General features: G+C 37.1%; 2 protein-coding genes across 2 annotated transcripts in view; one reads left to right on the top strand and one right to left on the bottom strand.

Moving 5' to 3' along the window:
- The window catches only part of GTF2F2 (general transcription factor IIF subunit 2), a 152,258-nt gene that overhangs the window by 86,111 nt on the left and 38,845 nt on the right, over window positions 1-27,302 (bottom strand). The window lies entirely within an intron of this gene.
- KCTD4 (potassium channel tetramerization domain containing 4) lies at window positions 1,829-3,785 on the top strand. The gene has a single exon (XM_004274575.3). The coding sequence runs from the start codon at window positions 2,070-2,072 to the stop codon at window positions 2,847-2,849; it is 780 nt and encodes a 259-aa protein (XP_004274623.1). The 5' UTR covers window positions 1,829-2,069; the 3' UTR covers window positions 2,850-3,785.

Genomic DNA, 27,302 nt, shown 5'->3' with positions numbered 1-27,302 from the left:
ACTAGCTTTAGGGCTCCCCCAGGAAGGCATCTGCCAACAGGCCAAACGGTGTATCGGGAAGCAGACTAAGCCTTACATAGAATTCAACTGTATCACTTTATTTAAACATACAAAGAAAATTCTAGCACAGTCTCCACCTCTCTACTACAGTTATGTTCTATTGATTCTGGTGTCCCACGAAGTTCACTGACACAGGACTATAACTGTAAACGAAACTGGCATGCCTTTGCTGGTTTTGCCACTACATGGTACTACTCACGTGCATTGACTATTAACACAAGAATTCCATTTCTAAAGTTGTACCCCCCAAATCTATTCAATATTTCAGAAAAAGTCATAGCCATAGGTAAGACCTGATTCCAAAACCACAAAATCAACACATATGAAACTGTTAGAATATAATAGTAAACTCTTCTTAAATGATGCAGTACTGAGAGGAAGTTTTAGTCAAAATGTTGGCTTACTATTAAGTTGTAAGTTCTATATAAAACACTAAAAACTCTCGAGAATTCAATCTTACCTTTGGTTCAATTTCATGGTCTCAAAGCAAAAACTCAGCCCTAAGAATGTTATGTCTTAGATTCCTAGTTTAATTACAATGAAATTTTGATAAGCTCAAGGATACGTAAATACTAAATTCAAAATGCGCTATAATTAAAAGTAAAATTTTTATATCTGAAGAAAATCTAACATTGTTTAGAGAAAATGCAAGGCAAGCATTTTTAGAAGAATCTGTACCAATATTTCTATCAACACAAAGTTGAAAAAGTTTCAAATATCTTTAATGTAATAAAAATATAAATCAATTTAACAAAATCTAAAGTCTAATTCTGAGGACAATGCAGCTCCTCAGAATAATGTGGCAGGTAGATCAGCCAAATAATAGTGCACTGGGGACAACGCTCACATTTCTTACCACTGGGTCTTTAAATTCTAGAAACGAAGACTCAAGATCCCTAAAATGTTTGGGAAGGCAAGTTACAGCGGAAGGAGGAAAAAAAAGAAAGGGGAAAAAAAACAGCACACTCACACTGTTCCAGCTCCAAAAAAAAGGGCAGCTAGGCTTTGGTCTTTTCTCTCCCCCTATGTGAACACTGAAAAAAAACCAACAGCGGCAAAAGAAACCCAACTAACTTAGCCCATGACACTATTTTACAGCAGGTATTTTGAATGTGTCTCTCTGTTATCTTCTCGAGGGAGGACATGCCTGCGTGCACACACAGACAAACACACAGACACACAGTTACAGTATTTTCCACAGCAGTCCAAGTCTTTGTTCAGCAGTGAAGCACGTTTAGGGTGAAATAAGCTTATGAATTTTCCATAGGAAATCTTAACCAAAAAAAAAAAAAGATTACTGTAAAACCAGACTTTTGTTAAAGGACATGAAGAAAATTTCTTCTCACTCGCTAAAGATCCACAAAGCAGAATCACAGGCAAATCCAATTAAATTCAAGTACAATGTCACAAACAACAGGTTAAATATTCTCACTTGCGTCTCTAAAATGACTACACCACTTGTGAAATGTGTGACTTTTTTTAGGAGAAAAACTTCTATACACCTAGGTCCTTTGTCTCTGGGTTTCCTACTTATGATTTACTTTAAAAAATGATACTAATTCAACATACATTATTCTCCAAAAGGTGACACTATTATTCATTATTAAGCCTGCCTGATTAATAACTTAAAAGACATTTAGAAGTGGATAAAAATTCACACTTAGCTGGAGAATTAAACATATGTAACTGCTTAACTGCCAATAGGAAATTCAATTTATTCAGTAACTTTCATTACTTCAAAGAATACACATGAAAACCTTTTCACAGCGAGTTCCTTCCCTGATACAGTTAAATGCAAATTATCTTTTTCCCCTCTTACTCCAGAAAGCTCCTGCATACACAGCTGATACGCCACCTACTGCAAAACCGAGCTGACAGCACAGGCAACGCTGCCAGCATTTCCATTCCATCACCAGGCTGGGGCTGAATAAAGGCGTGTTTGTGTGGTAGCGTTTCTTTTTAAAAAATCTCAACGCCAAGAAGAACAAGCTGAAATAGCATTTTCAAAAATGGAGCGTAAAATAAACAGAAGAGAAAAAGAAAAGGAGTATGAAGGGAAACACAACAGCCTGGAAGATGCTGACCAGGGAAAGAACTGCAAATCCACCCTGATGACCCTCAACGTTGGTGGATACTTATACATTACTCAGAAACAAACACTGACCAAGTACCCAGACACTTTCCTTGAAGGTATAGTAAATGGAAAAATCCTCTGCCCATTTGATGCCGATGGTCATTATTTCATAGACAGGGATGGGCTCCTCTTCAGGCATGTTCTAAACTTCCTACGAAACGGAGAACTTCTACTGCCAGAAGGGTTTCGAGAAAATCAACTTCTCGCACAAGAAGCAGAATTCTTTCAGCTCAAGGGACTGGCGGAGGAAGTGAAGTCCAGGTGGGAAAAAGAACAGCTAACACCCAGGGAGACTACTTTCCTGGAAATAACAGATAACCATGATCGCTCACAAGGACTGAGAATCTTCTGTAATGCTCCTGATTTCATATCAAAAATAAAATCTCGCATTGTTCTGGTGTCCAAAAGCAGGCTGGATGGCTTTCCAGAGGAGTTTTCAATATCGTCAAACATCATTCAATTTAAATACTTCATAAAGTCTGAAAATGGCACTCGACTTGTACTGAAGGAAGACAACACCTTTGTCTGCACCTTGGAAACTCTTAAGTTCGAGGCCATAATGATGGCCTTAAAGTGTGGTTTTAGACTGCTGACCAGCCTGGATTGCTCCAAAGGGTCGATTGTTCACAGCGATGCACTTCATTTTATCAAGTAATTACCTGTGTCACGAACAAAGGCAACAAGCATGCAGCCAGCAAGCTTCGGAAAACCACAGCATCAAAGGCATCCCAAATAACGTGCCCAGCTAGCTCTGTACTCAGAGACCTGCTGCTAATCAATTACTGTGAGCTAACGGTATGTAAATTCTATCGCTAAAGATGTCCTTCTCTAGGGTGTTCCTGCTGATCAGACTCGTACACTTAAAGTGAAAACAGTGATCTTCTACATATTGTAAATAAAGACTGAATGCTTTTGCTATTTGTTTATTTTTCCTTAAGCTGTCTTTCAATCAGAATGTCTTAAGTATTTGCACAATGAACAAGCATGTACATTATCTATCGTTCTTTCAAGTAAATGGTAATGAAATATTTTAAGGGACTGTAAGATTTTAAATCCTTGCTACTTATGGCAAAAATCTACAAAGAAAACTGAACTGGTAAATTTAACCATTGAGACCAAGACAGATATGCAGATCTACTAAAACAGAGCTGTGGTGAAACAAAATGAGATTGTAAGAATTAAAGTTATGGATTTAATTTTTAATGGTAGGCACCAAAAGCTTGTTCATAGTTTCTGTATTTCATACTAGAATTACAGTTGAATTGATATATTGCTGAAAATTCCTAGAAAACGGCTTGATGACAATAAAAAAAAAAAAGAAAGCACTACTAACTTCTTTGCTTGTATTAATAATTATAGTAAAAAGTTAAATGTGTCACTTTTAAAACAAATAGTACCTTTTGACGACTTCACACAAAATTATGCATTGATGTGGTCAACTGGCAGGCTGCAGTAACCCTGGCTGGACTTGCAAATGACAAAAATCAGCCAATTCATTTCTTTGCAGGCTGAGCTCCAACACAGCATGGATAACTTAGTCTCAATACAGTAGTACATGGTATTAGAATAATGAAAGAGTTCATTTTCAGAATCGTCCTATCTTCATTTTTCAAGCTCAAAAATATTAGATGAACATCACTAAACATCCTTATGAAAGAACTTTATTCTTCTCAGCACCTCTTTTGATGCTAAAACTCAGACTCAGTGAGTTGTGGTAATTTTTTTGCTTCATACTAAATAAGAAGGTATTTTTAGAAATTAAGTTTTATATATGGCTATCTCAATTAAATAATCTAGAAACTTAGCTTTAAATGTGAGTGTATTTTTTTCCTCCCAAAAAACAGCTAAATCATTTATTTCTATGCCACTTATTTTCTTTGGCTTCTAAGAACAAATTACATCTTAAATTCGCTCCTTTAAAATTTAACCATTAAAACTGATAATTAAATCTTAACTTTAATAAACTTCAACAAAGTATTTCTGAAAATCTTGACTGAGGTTACATAAGTTAGCATATAAGCCAGAAGTTTGCTTACACATAAAAATTCAGCAAAGCTAATATTCATTCTCAGAAGTAAAAATGATGTCCCATTACAACATCTGAGGTAATACAAATGTTGGCTGTACATACTAAAAGAAATATTTAAAAACCTCTTACACAAAAAAGTCCTTTAAAAATTCACATTAAAAACAAAAATCTCTACATCAACCACGCAATCTTCTTTTTGTATTATAAGAAAAAAATGTTTCTATTAAAGCATCAAATTATCTCTTATGTACTTAAAAATGGCTTAATCAAGATTTAAAAGAACTATGAAAACAGAAAAAAGTAATAAAATCTATTTTAGCAGTCACTGTAATTGAACTGTTTATATACCTCTCCAGCTTACAAGTTGACTTTTCCTTGGCATTTAGACTTCGTAATGAAAAAAAGGGCAGTGATTTAATGTCAAAGCAAGATTTTCTCTAACAGGGTTTCATTACAGATAATAAAAATAGCCCTGACATCTCTTTTTACAGGAAATATAGCTGAACAAATCTCCTTAGAAGTATTATAAGTGAGGTTTTTGCATCAGTTCACAAAAAGAAAGTTTAACTGTTATAACAAAATTATTGATGGAAACCATTACTTAAAGAAATTTGTCACTTGTGTTTTTGTATATCTCTAAAAAATCGTTTCTGGAATGCATTTAATTTTTCCTCAAGCTTTTGATAAATCCTAATATCCTAAAACAATTTAGGAATCTACAAGGAAATATGGCTAGATTGATAACTCTTGTGTAACTTTTCATAAATGTACCTTTTTAAATTCAAAATTACCTGAACTTGTATTTACATATTCAAGTGCCTAAATATTGTAAGTATACAGAAAGTATCTAGTTTTTAAATTTCACTATTTAAAAAAAAAAACTTTCCATTCAAAAAATTCAAGAAATCATACAAAATGCCAACTGTAAGTCAGAGTGAAGCTGTCATAACATTTTTGTTTGCAGTCAATGAAGAATTTCTTCCTCAAATCTTTTCTCATAAGTAAATATTGCTCCAAAGAATAAATCACAAAGTGACTCGTCATCTTCTTTTTCAGAAGAAAGGTAATAAAAAATAGGTTACTGTACTTGCCATGAGCCAAACATATATACGCCTGTATTTGGAATTACACCACACCGTGATTCTGGCATTGCCCTTAAAATATTAAAAATAAACACATAGCTTATGGTGTACTATATTTCTAAAATGTGTGCAGTGTGCAGAACAAATGAAGGGAAACACTTATGAGACTTTTCAAATGATACAAAAAAGATGACTACCATCCCAGACTGAAGATCATGATACCAATTAAGCTTGTTCAGTTATTTTTTTAAAGAAAATTACTTATATTTAAAGTGTTATTTTTAAGATAAAAAGGTAACATTTATTGTTTTATTACATGCCAGGTATCATGCTATGCACATATATTATCTCAATTAATTCTCACGATGACCCTAAGAAAGGTACTATTATTTTTCCTTCTCACAGATGAAGAAAGAGCCTAAGAGGGCTAAGGAACCTGCTAATAAGATCATACAGTTATTGAGAGGTAAAGGTGGAACCAACATTTGAAACCCAGCTATACCAGTTCCAGAGCCAGCAGGAACTACGTCTGCTTTTGCAGGTCACTTATCTCTCTAGCACCTAGAACCTGGTGTTAAACAGGTTAAAACAGGCATTCGTGAAGAACATGCTAAATAAAGCATACCAAAATACAGGTTTGCCTCACTTGATAAAAATTTCACAATGCAGGTATTCTTAAAATGTTAAGTAAAGCAGCTGAATTTTGGGAAAGCAAATAATATTTTAAATGTCATGTCGTGTCATTTATAGAACATGAGATGAATCATCTCACAAGAATAAAGAATATCCCAAATTTGTATATTGGCAAATCTAGATTTTCACATGTCAGGTTTGCTGAAAAGGGGGGTTACTTTTTATGACTTATACAGTCCACAGAATTGACATATTTTTCCTCATAGGAAAAAAATATGGCACAGTGAAACACACACAGGCTCTGGAGTCAGACTTGGGTTCAAATTCAATTAACTTCCACTAATTTGCTTACATGACCATAAGCAAGACGCTTAACTTCTTTGAACTTCAACATCCTCACAGTAAAATGGAGATAATAATGACTAGTTGATAGAGCATTTATAAGGCTTAAGTTCTAAATTACATGTAAAATGCCTCAGCCATCACAGACTTCCCATAAGCACTGGTTATTCTCTTATCCAGTGTAAAGGTACCTTCATGACATAAACATGAAGAACAAAAATGCACATTTACATTAATTAGGCTTTCAACTTAGACATGAACAGAACAGAGAACTTTTGACAAATGCATGCTTACTACTGTGATGAATACTATAAGATACAAGAATCTACTTTAAATTAAATTGCTCCAGGCAAATGCAGTTTTCAACTTTATTAGTTTAAAAATACATATAATGAGTTTTTCTTGGGACTTTTATCTTCTAGCTTCAAGCACAAAATCTACAAGATCAAAATAATCACTGCAGCTGTTTTATCAGCAATTTAAAATCAGTCAGCAATAATATATGATACCATACTCTTAAAGATATCCCTGTCTAATAAATTATGATCAAATGCCTTAAATTGCAATGATGTCAGTCAAGGTTAAAATCTGAGTATCTGAATCATAATTATCTTGCAAATAAAGCAGAAATGTAATATGGACTATCCAAAATGGCATGCAACTTAGAAATTGTTTGTATTTAGCTTTTTAATATTTTTTATTTAAGTCGAGTTGATTTACAATGTTGTGTTAATTTCTGCTGTACAGCCAAGTGACTCAGTTATACACATATATACATTCTTTTTTATATTCTTTTCCATTATGGTTTATCCCATGATACTGAATATAGTTCCCCGTGCTATACAGTAGGACCTTGTTGTTTATGCATACTATACGTAATAGTTTGCGTCTACTAACTCCAAACTCCCAGTCCATCCCTCCCCCCTCCTCTCCCGCTCCCGCTGTATTTAGCTTTGAAATATACAATGGCTACTTCTGTAGCAGACTTATTTTCCTAATCATATTTTGCTTAAGCTAATATTAAAATTAATTTGCTTCTGTGAATAAACACCAAGGGGGTGGGGATAAAGGAAGATGTGCTGGGCAGAGGGAAATATCTAAGATGAAATATTATTTATTTATTTTTAACATCTTTATTGGAGTACAATTGCTTTACAATGGTGTGTTAGTTTCTGCTTTATACAGAGTGAATCAGTTATCCATATACATATGTTCCCATATCTCTTCCCTCTTGCGTCTCCCTCCCTCCTACCCTCCCTATCCCACCCCCTAGGTGATCACAAAGCACTGAGCTGATCTCCCTTGCTATGCGGCTGCTTCCCACTAGCTATCTATTTTACGTTTGGTAGTGTATATATGTCCATGCCACTATCTCACTTTGTCACAGCTTACCCTGCCCCCTCCCCACATCCTCAAGTCCATTCTCTAGTAGGTCTGTTTCCCGTCTTGCCCCTAGGTTCTTCATGAACTTTTTTTTTTTTTCTTAGATTGCATATATATGTGTTAGCATATGGTGTTTGTTTTTCTTTCTGACTTAATTTCACTCTGTATGACAGACTCTAGGTCCATCTACCTCACTACAAATAACTCAATTTCGTTTCTTTTTATGGCTGAGTAATATTCCATTGTATATATGTGCCACATCTTCTTTATCCATTATAAGATGAAATTTTAAATTTGCCTAATTTATAAAGAGGTGACTGTATTCCTACTTCTTCTCTTTGCAAAGATACACAATAGTTCAAGAGTTTCTATCAAACAAAAGTCACTAAGTCTTATAAGCTATTATAAATAATTTAATTAAATCTTTCCAATAATGCAAAAACTATACAATATTAAGCATTCTGTATGTAAAATATGGCAATTCTAAATTTATCTAAATTACTACTTATTTTAGAAAAAATACTGAACTGGATATTAAAGACTTAGACAATTATAATATACTTCTTTATTATCTGTCTTAAAAAACTGTTCCCTAGCATAAAATATAACACAGTTAACCTAATAGTACAGCAGGTTTTTCCAAACCAAGGATTCCAGAATATTCAGTTACATTTAAAAGCAAGTTTTACTAGTTATTTTTTTTAAAGATCTAGTTAATTTTATAAATTTCTTTTTGAAGAAAGGGCGAACTTTTCAGAAGTAATTTTGACTATGGCCTTCTAGAATCTTTAGTACATATTTTTCTACATCATTGAAGTGTAAAATTGGGCAAATTTACTGATTTTTTTAAAAACAATTCCACCCTACTGATTTTGCCTCGTTATAAAAGAGATTTATTAATTAATTTTAAAGGTTCTTAAAATTGTTGAATGATACTAACTTTAACCTCAATGGTTGCTTGAGTTTGATAAACTTCTATGACTTAATGTGGTTTTACAAAGGACTACAACATTTAGCATTTACTTCAGGTACCATACCATTTGATGAATTTTTATTTAGATTTATTTTTAAAAAACATTAAAATTAAATATACATGCAGACATCCTAAGAAAACTACTTTGAGGTTTGCATATCTTTTCTATCCATGTATAGATTTTTTTTTTAACATCTTTATTGGGGTATAATTTCTTTACAATGGTGTGTTAGTTTCTGCTTTATAACAAAGTGAATCAGTCATACATAAACATATGTTCCCATATGTCTTCCCTGTTGCGTCTCCCTCCCTCCCACCCTCCCCATCCCACCCCTCCAGGCTGTCACAAAGCACCGAGCCAATATCCCTGTGCCATGCGGCTGCTTCCCACTAGCTATCTACCTTACTGCGTTTGTTAGTGTGTATATGCCCATGACTCTCTCTCGCCCTGTCACAGCTCACCCTTCCCCCTCCCCATAACCTCAAGTCCGTTCTCTAAGAGGTCTGCGTCTTTATTCCTGCTTTACCCCTAGGTTCTTCATGACATTTTTTTCTTAAATTCCATATATATGTGTTAGCATACGGTATTTGTCTTTTTCTTTCTGACTTACTTCACTCTGTATGACAGACTCTAGGTCTATCCACCTCATTACAAATAGCTCAATTTCGTTTCTTTTTATGGCTGAGTAATATTCCATTGTATATATGTGCCACATCTTCTTTATCCATTCATCCAATGACGGGCACTTAGGTTGTTTCCATCTCCGGGCTATTGTAAATAGAGCTGCAATGAACATTTTGGTACATGACTCTTTTTGAATTTTGGTTTTCTCAGGGTATATGCCCAGTAGTGGGATTGCTGGGTCATATGGTAGTTCTATTTGTAGTTTTTTAAGGAACCTCCATACTGTTCTCCATAGTGGCTGAACCAATTCACATTCCCACCAGCAGTCCAAGAGTGTTCCCTTTTCTCCACACCCTCTCCAGCATTTATTGTTTCTAGATTTTTTGATGATGGCCATTCTGACTGGTGTGAGATGATATCTCATTGTAGTTTTGATTTGCATTTCTCTAATGATTAATGATGTTGAGCATTCTTTCATGTGTTTGTTGGCAGTCTGTATATCTTCTTTGGAGAAATGTCTATTTAGGTCTTCTGCCCATTTTTGGATTGGGTTGTTTGTTTTCTTGTTATTGAGCTGCATGAGCTGCTTGTAAATTTTGGAGATTAATCCTTTGTCGGTTGCTTCATTTGCAAATATTTTCTCCCATTCTGAGGGTTGTCTTTTGGTCTTGTTTATGGTTTCCTTTGCTGTGCAAAAGCTTTGAAGTTTCATTAGGTCCCATTTGTTTATTTTTCTTTTTATTTCCATTACTCTAGGAGGTGGGTCAGAAAGGATCTTGCTTTGATTTATGTCATAGAGTGTTCTGCCTATGTTTTCCTCTAAGAGTTTGATAGTTTCTGGCCTTACATTTAGGTCTTTAATCCATTTTGAGCTTATTTTTGTGTATGGTGTTAGGGAGTGATCTAATCTCATACTTTTACATGTACCTGTCCAGTTTTCCCAGCACCACTTATTGAAGAGGCTGTCCTTTCTCCATTGTACATTACTGCCACCTTTATCAAAGATAAGGTGTCCATATGTGCATGGGTTTATCTCTGGGCTTTCTATCCTGTTCCATTGATCTATCTTTCTGTTTTTGTGCCAGGACCATACCGTCTTGATGACTGTAGCTTTGTAGTATAGTCTGAAGTCAGGGAGCCTGATTCCTCCAGTTCCTTCTTTCGTTCTCAAGATTGCTTTGGCTATTCGGGGTCTTTTGTGTTTCCACATGTATAGATATTTTTAAAGAAACCACCATGAAAAGAAAAAGGAAAGACGCAGGGCGCAGTGGGGCCTGGGGTGGGAGGGAGGCACAAGAGGCAGGGGATGTATGTACACGTACAGCTGATTCACTTGGTTCTACAGCAGAAACTAACACAGCATTGTAAAGCAATTATACTCTAATAAAAAAAAAGGAAAGACTACATACAGCTTGTGCAGAAATAATTATTAATAAAGGTTGATGATTACTGGAGAGAAACATCAAAAGAATCTAAAAGTCACAGGTGACTGATTTATAAAACAACAAAACAATGCAACCACAGGCACTTATGACACATATATGCTTACTTGTTACAACACAGCCAGAAAATAACACATTGGGATTCAATATAAAAATATTCAGCTACCTTGAAACCTGGAGGCAGGCTTTATCAAAATGTTATTTTGGTTCCCAGTTATATATCCCTTCCCTCTTTTTTCTATCTTATCAAAATTTAGATTATTTGGATATAAGGCAAATTGTACTTAATAAGAGGCAAGAAAGAAGGCTCGACTATAGCTCTATTATAGAACAAAAATCTGTGTATTGTAAAATTCACTACATGATGAATATATAGTAAAACAGCAAAGCTTAAAAAAACTGGTAGTTAAAAATTTGGTAGTTAACAATGAGGTGCTTTAATGAAGCAAGGCTAATAAGCATTAAGTAAAATCATTCCCAATCTTCATTCTGTATCACCCTAAGACTTTGCATTTACCTAAAGAATGTAATAAAAACATTTTAAAGTGGAATTAATTCTCTTTATTAAAAAAAAAAGCATATGTACCAATCAAAGTAAAAAAAGACATATCAACTCCACCAATGTTAAGAACTGCTAATGAAGCAAAAAGAGATGAAACTTCTACAGAGACTAATGGTTTTCCAACAAGGGAACAACCACTACCTACCTAGCTCTTCCCTTCAAAGAAATCATCTATGGTTGTTTCTGTAAGTTTCAGCTATTGTATTACGGTATTATAAAAGATCACTACCCTGAAAAGTATATGAATGGGTGGAAAGGAATAAGAAAAAGTGGGACATGCTGGTAATATGACCTTTTAGCAAAAGTCATAAAAATGCCTGGCATTCACTGAGGCGTTACGATTTATCAGTCAGTACTTAGTACTTTATTTGCCTTATCTCCTTTCTAGTAGAGCTACACAGATTGCTTGTTACTTCCCCAACCCTCATTCTTCCCTTACTTGTTAGTAACTGAACCCTAATTCCATTGAGGTGGCAACTGTACCCAGATAAAAACCTGTATTTCCTGATATTCTGTGGCTGCAAGGTCAAGTTATCAAGTTCCGACCAATGGAATATAAGCAAAACTGAGAGGGTGTGACTTTTGGATTTGGTCCTCTCACAAAGCTGGGTGAGCCTTTCTGCCTTGCCCTCCTGCTCCATTTTGCTGCCTGGAATGTACATGTGATGTTTATAACCACAGCAGTCATTCTGGATCACCTTGAGAATGGAAGCCACAAACTAATGATGGCAGACAGTTGCTGATAACCATGGAACCGCCATACCAGACCTGCACTTCTTACCTCAGAACTTCTGTACAAAGAAGAAAAACGCATTAAGTCATTGATACTTTAGATGGAGGTGGGTGGTATTAAAGCCCCCGTTTTACAGATGAGAAAAGAGACCCACGGAGTTAAACAACTTGCCTCAGGCGCACCACTAGCAAGCAATCTCCAACCGCCGTGTAAGACCACTTTCACCCAGGCACCAGGAACTGAGCGGGAGACTCAGCAGAGGACGTGAGCCTTGAAAATGGGCAGGATAACGCTGAAGGGAGGAGGGCACCTCTACTCAGTAGACTATGCCAAAACCTGGCTTAAAATACTGGAAGACGCCAAAGTTAATGAAAAGGGCATCCAGCCAGCCTGGTGAGTTGCTACAGAAAAACCACACTAGAACAGAGAATCCATGATGAGAAGTGCGGGGCCACAACCACAGAAAGGAAAAGGGGTAACTGATAGGTCCGGGAACAAGTGTAACCTGGAGAGAAACCTCTGTGAGCCAGGCAGATTTTTCCTCATTCAGGTACAGATTCATTACTGGATTAAATCCAGAAGAATAGCTACCTGGGAATAACCACCCAACTGATTTCTAAAAATGAACTAAAAATTCTTAATGGGAACATCTAAGAAAAAGTAGAATATCTTTATGCAAATAGGAGGAGAGGAAGGGTGTTTATATATCAGGTAGGCACAGGAACAACTTCACAGATTTCTGAGATATAGTCAACTTTTATACTACCACCCCCTCCCCTGCTTTGGGGGTGGAGGGGGAGTGTGAGGGTGGAATGGAGAAGAGCATAATCCTCCTGTTTCCCTGCGTTATCAAGCAATTAAAATACTTAGGATGAAAAAGCATCTTGCATGCTCTGTTTTAGAGTCTTCCGGGAGGGAATGAAGTAAAAAAACTGAGAAAGAGAAACAGTCTGAAAAACTGAACTTGTGGAAGCTGGGAAACATAATGATCATTTTTTTAGAAACAGTAAGGGATGAATGAATGAAGAGTTACATAAGGAGCTACCTCCAGACACAGAGAGGGGCCTGAGGCTTTAACCAGCAGGGCAGCTGTTTGTTCCCTAAGTAGCTAGTACTATCTTCAATTTTCCAAATTAATAAGCTTGTAGTAAACTACTCAAATAATTAGATATTTTCCCCAAGAACATGGTAACAGAAGGATCAAGAAAAGCTACTGCTAGCTTTTTTATACATAAGTTAAAATACTGGAGCACAGATGATAAAGCTCACATACTTTTTAAAATAACCAGATAAAAAGTGACCTATAGGACATGGATAAGTGAGTTTTTCTGGTTATGTAACCCAAATTCGACGATCCCTTAAGAGGCAAAACGTACTCATGCACATATTAACAGATTTATTTTATATTTACATACTATTTGTTTTTTGTATTGCACAACTTTAAAAGATAAAATACAGTTATTGTTGCTTAAAACCTTATTTTACACAGCCACATGGGAGGCAAATTATTTATAAATCATTAGAAGACTTAAACACAAGAACACAGCATAAAAGAGTTCATCAGAAAGAAAAAGTATTTCGAAAATTAGTAAACAAATAAATGAACAATGTCAACTAAGACCAATACAATTAAATAGACCCGAATGTTGCCCTGCATCTTTTAGCTTCTGGTCACTTATAGTGCATTAAATAACTAAACAGATGAGGACAGACAGAGAAATGTTCTTATTCTAAAACATTCAAGGAAGATGCCCGCTACCCTAGTTCCCTACCAGTCTTTTATAAAATTAAATAGAGAAGCACAGGACCAACGTCAGTGCGTGGCCCATCTTTCTGGATTGAACACACACCTAACTAAAGCTGCTAATAATATCTTCTGCTTGGCTTCACATTGATGACAGACTACTTTCAAATGTCCTTGTAATCTGATACAGGCCAAAGCAATTAGACCCATATCTTTAAAACATATTTACACCCGACACTTATTTAAAATTGTCTTTGTAGCTGAAGACCCTTACACCTTTAAGTTTATTGCTCAGCTCTGTTCAAAATCCTAGCCTGCACAATTACAGGCTCATATTATATGTGTATAATAATAATAATAAAATTAAATCAAAATAAAGATGAATAAAAGGTTAAAATGAGCATTAAATCATGCCAGGCACTCTGCTAAAAACATTGTTATTGCTACAACTAATTTGCAAATGGAGAGACTGAAGTCTGGCAAAGAAGTGTGTCAGACTTCAGATCTCCTAATGAGAGATTGAGGAGGGTTTTAATTCAGCAGTCAGTTTCTAGAACCCATTCTCAATTACTACCACATACATTCTGTCAACCTACATTCTCCTTCTAGCTTTGAAAAGTAGAAAATTGACTTTTTCCTCCATCTATGAAAAACAGTGTTCATCAAACAACTTAAATCAAACAACGTAAATATGATTCAGAGGTGAGGTGCTCAGCTCCTCAAAAAAGTGTTTTTAAGAACATTAGAGATGTTTACATATGTAAGTAACTGACACTTTTTAAATAGTCTTATAGCTATTCATTCGAAGATTCTCCCCAAATCTCTCTGGGCCAAGCTTTTTGACTCTGATTTATTATTTTGAAATAATGACAATGACTTTCCTTAAAACTACTATGAATTGGGACTTCCCTGGTGGCGCAGTGGTTAAGAATCTGCCTGCCAATGCAGGGGACACAGGTTCGATCCCTGGTCCGGGAAGATCCCACATGCTGCGGAGCAACTAATCCCATGCGCCACAACTACTGAGCCTGTACTCTGGAGCCCGAGAGCCACAACTACTGAGCCCGCGTGCCACAACTACTGAAGCCCACACGCCTAAAGCCCGTGCTCCGCAACAAGAGAAGCCACTGCAATGAGAAGCCCCCGCACCGCAACAAAGACCCAACACAGCCAAATATAAAATAAATAAAATAAAGTAAGTTAAAAAAAATAATAATAATAAAAAAAGAATCTGCCTGCCATTGCAGGGGACACGGGTTCGAGCCCTGGTCTGGGAAGATCCCACATGCCGCGGAGCAACGAAGCCCGTGCACCACAACTACTGAGCCTGCGCTCTAGAGCCCGAGAACCACAACTACTGAAGCCCACGCACCTAAAGCCCATGCTCTGCAACCAGACTAAACGAAAAGTACAAATCTATTTATACAATTAATACTAAGGTGAAATAACAGGAGAATTAGCTGCAGAACAGAATGTTAATAAAGTGAAAATACAACCAATGAAATTTGAGAAATTGTGTTTTGAGGAAAATAATTTCCTAATTTTCGTAACAGAGAATCAACAGATTGTCAAAAAATGAAACCTGGAGTTAAAAAAAATAAACAACGTAATGACTCCAATCCCTTAATTTCTCTCCCCTCACATCCACAACCTCAACCCCCAACTTTAGAAGGAGCTCTTGGGAACTCATAGTTTTTGTGGAAAAGAAGCATTTATCTGACATTCAGCAATCCTTTCTGTTATCTTTCTTCTGTTAATTCAAGTAAATTAACTAGAGTTCTTCCTATTCCCTATAATGGTGAGCTAAGTTATTTAGATCAAATCTCACACCAAAAACAACTGTAAAAGTTGAATAAAATTTTGAAAGTATTAAAAAGACTACAAGATAATAAGTAATCACCAAGCTCCAAAGACAGGGAAAACAAGACTCTCTGAGGTCATGGGCCAATCCGAAGAACACGAGACCCTTTGTTTAGACAGATGTCCAAGGCAAGTGTGGGCGGACAGAAATCAAAGTCCAGAGTGCACACAAGGTGGAACGCCTAACAGAAGTTCCTTACTTTAAAAATTAAAATTCCAAAAGACTATACCCACAGGGTGAGAGTAAACAGGATGTGGAAAAGTCCCCTAACGTTCTATAATTTAAAACATGCCCACTCGGACTAATCAGTGAATTGTGCTAAATATTTAAGTTAGAAATAAACCCAGTCTCATATAAGTTCTTCTTGGTAACAAAAAAGGGGGTCACCTCCCCAATTCATTTCATGAAGACAGTATAACCTCAACACACCAAAACTTAACAAGGACATTAGGAGAGAGGAAAATTATGGGCCAATTTTACTCATGAACATAAATGTAAAAATCTTAAACAAAAGATAAGCAAACTGAATCTAGCAATATTTAAAAATATTATAAACCAAAGCTGAGTTGGGCTTATTCTAAGAATAGACGTTTGATTAGCAGTAAAAAAAAAAATCAACATAATTTTCCACATTAATAAGATAAACCTTATAATCATCTCAATAGATACAGAAAAGGTATTTGATAAAATTCATCATCCATTCATTGACATGCTTAGCAAACTAGGAAGAGAAGGGAATTTCCTTAATCCGATGAGGACTAACTACCAAAAACAGCAAACTAACTAAAAGTTACAGCAAACAAAGATAAATGTTAAACAGAAAGTGACCTTATCACTTCCCCGGCTAGTAAAACAGAGCAAGAAAAAGAAATGACAGGTATAAAATTTGGAAAGAAAGACATAAAACTCTGATTATATTCACAGATCTTATAATTATATAGTTATAAAATTTTTAAAAAGTCTATAGATAAACAAGTAGAATGTATAAAGGCAGTTTGGCAAGGTTGTTGGATATAAGATCAATGTTAAAATTCAACTGTATTTCTATATGCCAGCAACAAAGAGAGGATAATCTTTTTAAAGATACGTTATACAGCAGTGTCAAAAATATCAAATATATAGGAATTATAATTAAAAAATATAAGAAATCTACAGAGAAAACTATAAACATTACTGAGAACAATTAAAGAAGACTTCATAAATGTACATATATTGCAAGAGTCAATAAAAGATGTCAATTTTTCCTAAGCTGCTATACAAGACACCCCCCACCCCGGCCAAATCCAGTCAAATGCTTTGTGGAAAATTTCAAGATGATTCTAATTTATATAGAAATGGAAAGGGGCCAAGAATAACCAAGAAACTCCTGAAGAAGAACAAGGTGGGAGGGCTTGCTGTCCTGGATATCAAGAATTATTAAGCTAGGATAGGAAAGAAAGTGTGGTATTGCACAGGAATAAATGAATTGATTAACAGAATGGAGAGGAAGTCTAAAAACAGACCTGTGCTTCAGTAGATACTTAAGGCAAAGATAGCACTGCATAACGGTGAGAAAAAGATGGTTTTTAAAAGTACATGATATTCATCCATAAGGAGGAAAAATAAAATTTGACCCCTATCTCACACCATACAGAAAAAAAAATTCCAGGTAGACTGTAGATCTAAATGTGAAAGACAAAAGAGCGTCTGGAAAATGATATGAGAATACCTTTATGATCTTGGAAGCTGAAAGATTTCATAAATGGGACACAAAAAGCACAAACCATAAAAGACAAGACTAATAAATTGGACTGCACTAAAGACAATAACTTCTGTTTATCAAAAGACACCTTTAAGAGAGTGAAAAGGCAAATCACAAAATAAAAGACATTTGTAACCCATGTAACTATGGGCTATACCCAGAATATATAAAGAATTACAACTCAAAAAGAAAAAGTCAACGCAATAAAAAATAGACAAGAGGGCTTCCCTGGTGGCGCAGTGGTTGAGAGTCCGCCTGCCGATGCAGGGGACGCCGGTTCGTGCCCCGGTCCGGGAGGATCCCACATGCCGCGGAGCGGCTGGGCCCGTGAGCCATGGCCGCTGGGCCTGCGCATCCGGAGCCTGTGCTCCGCAACAGGAGAGGCCACAACGGTGAGAGGCCCACGTACCGCAAAAAAAAAAAAAAAAAAAAGACAGAGATATGAACAAGCATTTCACAAAACAGAAAATCCAAATGGACAATAAATACATGACAGGGGTTCCACTTCATTAGAAATCAAGGAAATGTCAAATCAAACCACAAAGACAAGTCACTACACATCACGATACCAGTTAACATTAAAAAAAAAAAAAGGACAATACCATTGGAGAGGAATTGAAACAAAAAGAACTCACATACACTGCTGATGGGACTATAAACTGGTGTAACTTCTTCGGAAAACAGTTCGGCATGATCAACTAGAAGTGAACATAAACTCTGTGACCAAAGTCCACACTTAGGAACATACCTTTAAAATTTCATGTACCAGGGCACAAGTATAAACATGCGACAGCAGCACTGTTAATAAGTCACAAATATCCAGCAACAGTAAAAATGGATAAACTGAGTTAAATACACACTGTGGAATACAGCGAAGAAAATGAATAAACTGATGCTATATATAACATGGATTAGTGTTAGAAAACAATGTTCAGTGAAAAAGCCATGCCAAAAAATAGTGCATACTCTGTGGTTCTATTTAACATCCAAACACAGGCAACATAAAATATATTGCAGAGGGATGAAGGCTTAAATGCTAAAATTACGGGAAAAAAGTGATTATCATAAATGTCAATGATAATGGCTACCTCCTTGAAGGAAGGAATGAGCTATGACAGAGGAAAGATATCCATGTTCTATTTCAACTGCTTATGTTAATGCATTTTTTCTGTATGTTAGTGTTCACATTTAAAAATGTTTTTTGGGACCTCCCTGGCAGCTCAGGGGTTAAGAAACCGCCTGCCAATGCAGGGGACACTGGTCAATCCCTGGTCCGGGAAGACCCCACATGAAGCGGAGCAACTAAGCCCGCGTGCCACAATTACTGAGGCCACGCGCCACAACTACTGAAGCCCGTGTGCTCTAGGGCCCGCATGCTGCAACTACTAAGCCCGCGTGCTGCAGCTACTGAAGCCCACGCGCCTAGAGCCTGTGCTCCGCAACAAGAGAAGCCACCGCAGTGAGAAGCCTGCGCACCACGACGAAGAGTAGCCCCTGCTCGCTGCAACTAGAGAAAGCCCGCGCGCAGCAACGAAGACCCAATGCAGCCAAAAATAATTTTTTAAAAAATTTTAAATGTTTTTCTAAATTATCCATATTGTTATTTTTAAAAATAGCCACTCTGAAAAACAGTTTGTCAGTTTCTCACAGAATTTAACATGCATTACCATATGACCCAGCAAATGCCTTCTCGGGCTTAAAGAAAAACTTACGTTCACACAAAAATCTATACACAAATGTTCATGGCAGCTTTATATAATAGCAAAAGACTGGAAACAACCCAGATATCCTTCAAAGAACGACTAGACAAACCGTGATACATCCATACTATGGAATATTCAGTGAAGAAAGGAATAAATTATTGAGACATGCAAAACCTTGGATGAATTTCCAGGAAATTTATGCCAAGTGAAGAAAGCATTTATATAACGTTTATTTGCACAACATTTATGATACTTTTTAAGTGACAAAATTATAGAAATGGGGAACAGATCAGTTGTTGCCAGGGGATGACGACGGGGCTGGGGTAAGCAGTGGCTGGGGAGTGGGAGGAAGGTGGCATGGTTACAGAGGGTAACACAAGGGATCTCTGTGGGGATGGAACTCTCTGTATATTCATTACGGCGGTGGCTACATAAAACTACACGTGATAAAACTGCATGGAACTAGACACACGCAAGTAAGTACAAGTAAGACTGGGGACAGCTATCTGAATAAGATCAAAGGATGTCAATATCAAAGTCAGTGGACTGTACTATAGTTTGGCAATATATTACCATTGGGGGAAACTGTGTAGTTTTTACAACATGTGAATCTACAACTATCTGAAATTAAAAGTGTAATTAAAGTAATTTCAAAAACAGAACAAACACAATTTCTCTCTCTCTCCCTTTCTTTCTGTCTCTGTGTATCTTTATGATGTACAGTTGGGATGATGTTCATTAAATGATAATTACAACACTTATTCCTTGATGGTGTAACTCTGGGTGATTTGAATGTTCCTATACTGTTATAATATTTTTTATAACAGGCATCTCTTTTTAGAAAAATAACAAGTCATTACTTAATTTTTTAAAGGCAATACAGTATGAAACTTATGCTCTTAAAATTATAAGACACTATTAAAAAATTAAGAAGACCTAAATTAATGAAAAGACATCTATGTTCATGGATTAGAAGACAATATTGTTAAGATGACAATACTCTCGGGCTTCCCTGGTGGCGCAGTGGTTGAGAGTCAGCCTGCTGATGCAGGGGACACGAGTTCGTGCCCCGGTCCGGGAAGATCCCACAAGCCGCAGAGCGGCTGGGCCCGTGAGCCATGGCCGCTGAGCCTGCGCGTCCGGAGCCTGTGCTCTGCAACGGGAGAGGCCACAACAGTGAGAGGCCCAAGCACCGCAAAAAAAAAAAAAAAGATGACAATACTCTCTAAATTGATCCACAGATTCAACACAATCCCTCCCAAAATCCCAGTTGGTATTTTTGCAGAAATTAACAAACTGATCCTAAAATTCACAGGAAAATTCAAGGACCCAGAATAGCCAAACAATCATGAAAAGTAAAATGAAGTTGGAGGGGCTTCCCTGGTGGCACAGTGGTTGAGAGTCCGCCTGCCGATGCAGGGGACATGGGTTCATGCCCCGGTCCAGGAGGATCCCACATGCCGCGGAGCGACTGGGCCCGTGGGCCATGGCCGCTGAGCCTGCGCGTCTGGAGCCTGTGCTCCACAACGGGAGAGGCCGCTACAGTGAGAGGCCCGCGTACAGCAAAAAAAGAAAAAAGAAAATTAAGTTGGAGAACTCTCAACTTCACAATTTCTAAATTTACTACAAAACTATAGTATCAAGACTGTGGTACTGGCATAAGGATAGATATATAGAGCTATGGAACAGAATTGAGAGTCTGTAAAAAAATTTCTGATTTTCCACAATGGTGCCAAGACAATTCAATAGGGAAAAAAAGGTAGTCTTTTCAAAAAATAGTGCTTGGACAACTGGATATCCACATGCAAGAAATGAAGTTGGACTCTCACTTCATACCAAATACAAAATTAACTCAAAGTAGACCATAACCGAAATGTAAGAGATAAGACTATAAAACTCTTAGAACAAAGCACAGGAGTAATTCTTTATGACCTTGAGTTAGGCAAAGCCTTCTTAAATATGACACCAAAACCAAAAGCAACAAAAAGGAAAAACAGACAACGTGGATTTCCTCAAAATTAAAAGTTTTGTGCTTTAAAGAATACCATCAAGAAAGTGAAAAGAGAACCTACAGAATGGGAGAAAATGTTTGCCAATCATATAACTGATAATAATACACATGTATACAGCTCTTACAACTCAATAATGAAAGACAACCAAGTTTAAATATGGGCAAAGGATCTGAATAGAAATTTCTCCAAAAAAACAAACAAACAAACAAAAAACCCAAAACAAACAACAAATGGCCAACATACACATGAAAAGATATTTACATCATTAGCTATCAGGGAAATGCAAATCAAACCCACAATGAGGCCACTTCACACTCACTAAGATGACTATAATCAAAATGACAGATAGGACTTCCCTGGTGGTCCAGTGGTTAAGACTCCGTGCTTCCACTCCAGGGGGCACGGTTTGACCCCTGGTTGGGGAAGTTCCACATGCCGCACTGTGCGGCCAAAAAAAACAAAAAACAAAAAACAGACAGACAATAACAAGTGTTGATGAGGATGTGGAGAAATCAGAATGTTCATATACTGCTGGTGGGATGAAAAATAGTACAGCTGCTGTGGAAAATAGTTGAGCAGTTCTTCAAAAGGTTTAACATAAAGTTACCATACGATCTAGCACTTTACTTCTACGTATATACTCAAGAGAAATGAAAACATAAGTTCACAAAAAACTTGTGCACAAATGCTCACAGCGGCACTATTCATTGCAGCTCAAAAGTGGAAACAATCCAAACATCCATCAATTGATGAATGGATAAGTAAAATATGGAATATCCATACAATAGAATATTATGCAGCAATAAAAAGGAATGAAGTACTGATTAATGGTAAAACATGGATGAACCTTTGAAGCATTATGCTAAGTGAAAAATGCCAGTTACAAAAGACCGAATATTATATGATTCCATTTACATGAACTACCCAGAATAGATATATCTATAGAGAGAGAAAGTAGATTAGTGGTTGCCTATGTGATGGGGGTTTGGGGTGAAAATAACAAGTGACTACTAATAGGTATGGGGTTTCTTCTAGTGATAAAAATGTTCTAAAATCGATTGTGGTGTTGGGTGCACATCTCTGCAAATATACTAAAGAGCACTGAATTGTAGTACATTCTAAGTGGGTAAATTGTTACTAAGTGAATTATATATCAATAAAGCTGTTCTATTTAAAAAGGCAATATAATGCAAATACTTTTTCATTTACAAGACCACTAAATGACATCACGTTTACTTATAGACGAAATAGGGAATTATGAAAAATTCAGAAATTCAATACAATGTTTAAGCAGAAAACAGACAAGTTTTCATTTTGGAGCTATTTATTATTTTATTTTATTTTAAATACGAGGGATAAGAGCAATCCTTAAAGAAGGAGTAGGATCTGAGGACCAAACTAACATATGCACAGAAAAGGCGATAAACCTGGAATTTGCTTTGAAGTAATCTAGCAGTGGATAAGGGAGGTAGGAAAGGGAGATAAAAAATGTAACAGGACTGGCTGTTGTCAATTTTTGAAGCTAAGTAATAAGCATATTGAGATTCATTTATTACTCTCTCTACTATGTTTGAAGTTTTCCATTAGAAACTAAAAAGTATTTTTCTAAAAATAAATCAATAATTATATTATATTCTAATACAATATGTCATAATTTACTTCACCAGCTATTTGTTTTTGGACATCAGCTCTGTCCAATTCCATTATTAGTATGAATGCTGGGTAAACAGTCCCCAAATCACTTAATGCAGACTTAGTTGGACCACACACCTTGGGAAAGAAGGGAAGATCAAAGGAAGCAGTAGAGGATACAATTAAGGTGCACATTTTTCGCTTTTGCCCCACCCTCTACCTGGTACTGACAGATATCCAATTACCCCATGGTTAGCTCTGGAGGTTTTGAGATAGACTCTTATGATGATAATACATTAATCATATCAGAAAAATAAATAAGTAAAATTAAAAGTATAACCTTAAGCACCAAACTTCCAAAGAATTATTTAAAATAGTACAGGGACTTCCCTGGTGGCGAAGTGGTTAAGAATCCGCCTGCCAACGCAGGGGACACAGGTTCGATCCCTGGTCCAGGAAGATCCCACATGCCACAGAGCAACTAAGCCCGTGTACCACAGCTACTGAGCCCACACATCGCGACTACTGAAGCCTGTGTGCCTAGAGCCCATGCTCTGCAACAAGAGAAGCCACTGCAATGAGAAGCCCGTGCAACACAACGAAGTGTAGCCCCCGCTCACCTCAACTAGAGAATGCCCGTGCGCAGCAATGAAGACCCAAGGCAGCCAATAAATAAATAAATAATACTATAAAATCAGTTTTACAATGATATCTATGGTTCTGCAGAAATGGTACAAATGGTTTTCAAATAAATCTGATTTCCTAAACAGCTTAGACAGCACTATAGTATCCTCCACAATAAGGCAGAGTGTTTTAAAATGGAAATTCTTACCAACTTATATCAAATATGCATCATCTGATTAGATCTAAAGCAGATTAAATGTGTTTCTTACTATTTATAAAACATCACTATACCCAGCTAACGATTTGCATAGTCAGTTAGACAATATATCAACCAAGACAACTAAAAACTGGCTCCAGGAACTTTCCTGGTGGTCCAGTGGCTAAGACTCCATGCTCCCAACACAGGGGTCCTGGGTTCCATCCCTGGTCAGGGAACTAGATCCCGCATGCCACAACTAAGAGTTCTCATGCCGCAACTAAAAAAGGTCCTGAATGCCACAACTAAAAGATCCCCGCATGTTGTAGCTAAGACCCAGAGCAGCCATAAATAAATATATAAAATTTTTAATAAATAAATAAAAACTGGCTCCAAATAAGGGCTAATGATTAACATAACTGAAAAGGATCTTAAACAGAATTATAAACACTAGCAAAGCTAATTCTTTTCACTGAAGGGTAATGCCATGAAACAAATGATCATAAAATGTGAAATCCTTCACAAAAGTATTCAAAGCAAATTAAATTTTAGAATGACAAATATTCAAGTGCTACAGTATGAGAAGTACTGTGCATTGTCTGAATAAAAGTAATGAGAGATAATACTGAAAAACAGTCACCATTCGTGAAAGAGGCACTTAAAGATAATAGTTGTCTTGTGAAAAATACTGTACCCCCAAATGATCAAAACATTCCTCATTCTTCAGTAGGAGCAATAAGAAGATGAAATAGAAATGCATATAAAATATTTATAGCTGCATGACAATTAACTGCAAAATGATACTGAGTCTCTCATGAGCCCCTTTGGAATTACATGTCTGACAAATTCCAGGCATTAAATATCACGTCTCTTTTCCCCTCCTTTCTTCAAACCTTTATTCTAGTAGCACTGCTCAGTCTGAGATGCTCTGCACGACAGCCCCTCCCTACCTCCTGGATTGTGAAGATGCTACCAATCTTTAACGCTCCCAAACCATCTTCCCCAAGATGCACACACTTCCAGGAGCTACCATTTCCCTTCAGCAAAGTAGGGGAAAGCACTCATCATCAGAGCTCGACTCACTCTCTATTGTGTATGCACATCTAGTCCCAAGTCTCCTCACTCCGCGCCTCATCCTTTACACTCGCAAAGTTCCAAACCCATCCTGCTCTCGCACCTCTGCACAAGCTGTTTCCGAAGCCCACAGGCATGCTTTGCTTGCTCAAGTAGAACCCCAACTAATACTTCAGGTCTTAACTCCGGCTAGGTTCTCAGCGAAGCTTCTCTCACTCATCCAGGATAATTTGCTGCAGCTTCTCCCTTTTGCTCCCAGTAAACCACCCCCATTTCAGAAGCAAACTCTCTGAGGACAAGAACTGTGTGTCTTGCCAAAACATTTTGTTCTCAGGGCTTGGTATAACGATCTCATAGTAGGTGGTCAAATTATATCTCCTTAACCCACCTTGAGTTATTTATTTTTCCTATCAGAATTCTTGAGGGTCATGTGATAGTACTGCAAAAGTATTTTGTAAAAGCACTGTACAAATGATGGGTTTGTATAGGCTGTACTTATCTTTTAGACAGTGAATCACAGTGCTTTTCATCCTAAATTATAGTTGGGAAATATAGACATCTGTTAGTCTCTACTGTCGAATTTCTTAATTCTCTAACCAAATAAACTAAACGATTCCATCCCTAAGATGAATCTGACAACCTTCAGGAATATTAAGATTCCCACTTCAGGAATTTTTTCTTTTAATTTCCCCTAGGGACTTCTCTGGTGGCGCAGCGGTTAAGATTGCGTGCTCCCAATGCAAGGGGTCTGGGCTCGATCCCTGGTCAGGGAACTAGATCCCACATGCATGCCGCAACTAAGAGTTCACATGCCACAACTAAGACCCAGGGCAACCAAAATAAATAAATTAAATAAATAAATAAAGTTTAATATCCCCTAACCTCAGATATAAAGGAAAATTTATAGTGTTTATTATTTGCCTCAGAGGTGCAAAATGAATAGTCAGGCAGGACCCCCCCAAATCACTTAAACCTGTTTCTTTCAAAGTTTTGTCTGGACTCCTAAAGCAAAAACTACAGAGCACATTATCATTCTGTCCTGTGTCCAAAGAGATACAACTTGTCTTCTTACTCATCTCTTCACTTCTTTCCTATTCTTTCAATGGCAGGAAGGACATGGATACAGAATAAGGAAACTGGCCTCTAGTTCTATTTCTCAAAGGCATTCAAAACAATTTTGCTACCTCAAAAAAAGAGACTGAAAAAAAAAAAAGAGAGACTGGACTAAAATTAGGCAGTCTCAAATTGGGGCAGGTAAAAGAGTTATGTAAAACAACTGAGTAGTTAATAAGGAATAATGGTTACTATCCTGGCCCTCTGGAGAAGAAATGTCCTGCCTAAAAATCTCAATAGTCACTAAAAACAAAACAAAAAGCTAGCCAAATAAAATACACCTGAAGGCTGGACTCAGTTTCTTACACCAGCAGTATTTTAGTAGCCATAACACACATAAATTAGTGAGTTATATTCGTGAGTTCCTTGCTGATCCTGATAATCTTTAAGCACTGCCTCTTCTACCTTTGAAATTTAACTCAAAAAAAAAAAAAAAAAAAAAGGACCATGAGAGCCATGTTTTCCAAGTTAAAGATATTATGGCTGGGAGATAGTTTCAACAAGCCAGAGTTTGCTGGTCCCTATTTTACTCTAATAATGAACCAATATCTTTGAATGTCTTGTCCTAAAACATCTTTGGCCTAGTACTAAAACTCTACCTTCAGTCTATGACTTTTTATTCTCCCAATATACTCTTTTTTAAAAAATCGAATTGTATACTTTATTTATTTTTAATTAATTAATTAATTTTTATTTTTGGCTGTTTTGGGTCTTCGTTGCTGCGCATGGGCTTTCTTTAGCTGCGGCGAGCAGGGGCCACTCTTCATTGCGGTGCGGGGGCCTCTCATTGTGGTTGCTTCTCCTGTTGCAGAGCACGGGCTCTTGGCACATGAGCTTCAGTAGCTGTGGCACATGGGCTCAGCAGCTGTGGCGCATGGGCTCAGCTGCTCCGCGGCACGTGGGATCTTCCTGGACCAGGGCTCGAACCCGTGCCCCCAGCATTGGCAGGCAGACTCTTAACCACTGTGCCACCAGGAAAGTCCTGTACTCTCCTTTTAACTGTGCAGCAAAGCCACCATCCTTGAATGTCAGAATTACAATACCTTTATTCATAAACGAAGGTCGCTTCCAACCAATATCCCAATACCACCACAACCCCACACACACGCGCACACACAACTCCTGTTCAGAAATGGTCTGGTTCATAAGGCGTCTCCCTCCCCACTAATAATGTGAGAAGATTACCATTTAAATAGCACTCCTTCTAATTCTGTAAATTCAGCCAATATGATTCCACTGGTTGAAGTATATACTATTCTCCAACGATGCATAAACTATGGGACAGACATAATCGTGTGCTGCAGAGTCATTCTCAGGTTCCCAATCAAATGTCATGATATCGTAACCCACAGGGTGAGCTTCTGGAGAAATCCAATCAAGACAAAAATAGTAAACTGTAACTCTACAGTTACTGTACTCTGCAGTTAGGGTGGGCCCTAATGCCACACGACTGGTGTCCTTTGGTCATAAAGTGACACACCAGCGGTGCATGTTCACAGAGGGATGACCATGTGAAGAGGCAGCAAGGGGGCACGCCAAGGAGAGAGGCCTCAGAAGAAATCAAACCTGCCAGCACCTCAATCTTGGACTTCTAGCCTCCAGAA

This window comes from Orcinus orca, chromosome 18, assembly GCF_937001465.1.
Source record: "Orcinus orca chromosome 18, mOrcOrc1.1, whole genome shotgun sequence".
Lineage (NCBI taxonomy): Eukaryota > Metazoa > Chordata > Mammalia > Artiodactyla > Delphinidae > Orcinus > Orcinus orca.
The sequence above is the reverse complement of the archived record's forward strand: the minus strand, read 5'-3'. Positions and strand labels throughout refer to the sequence as shown.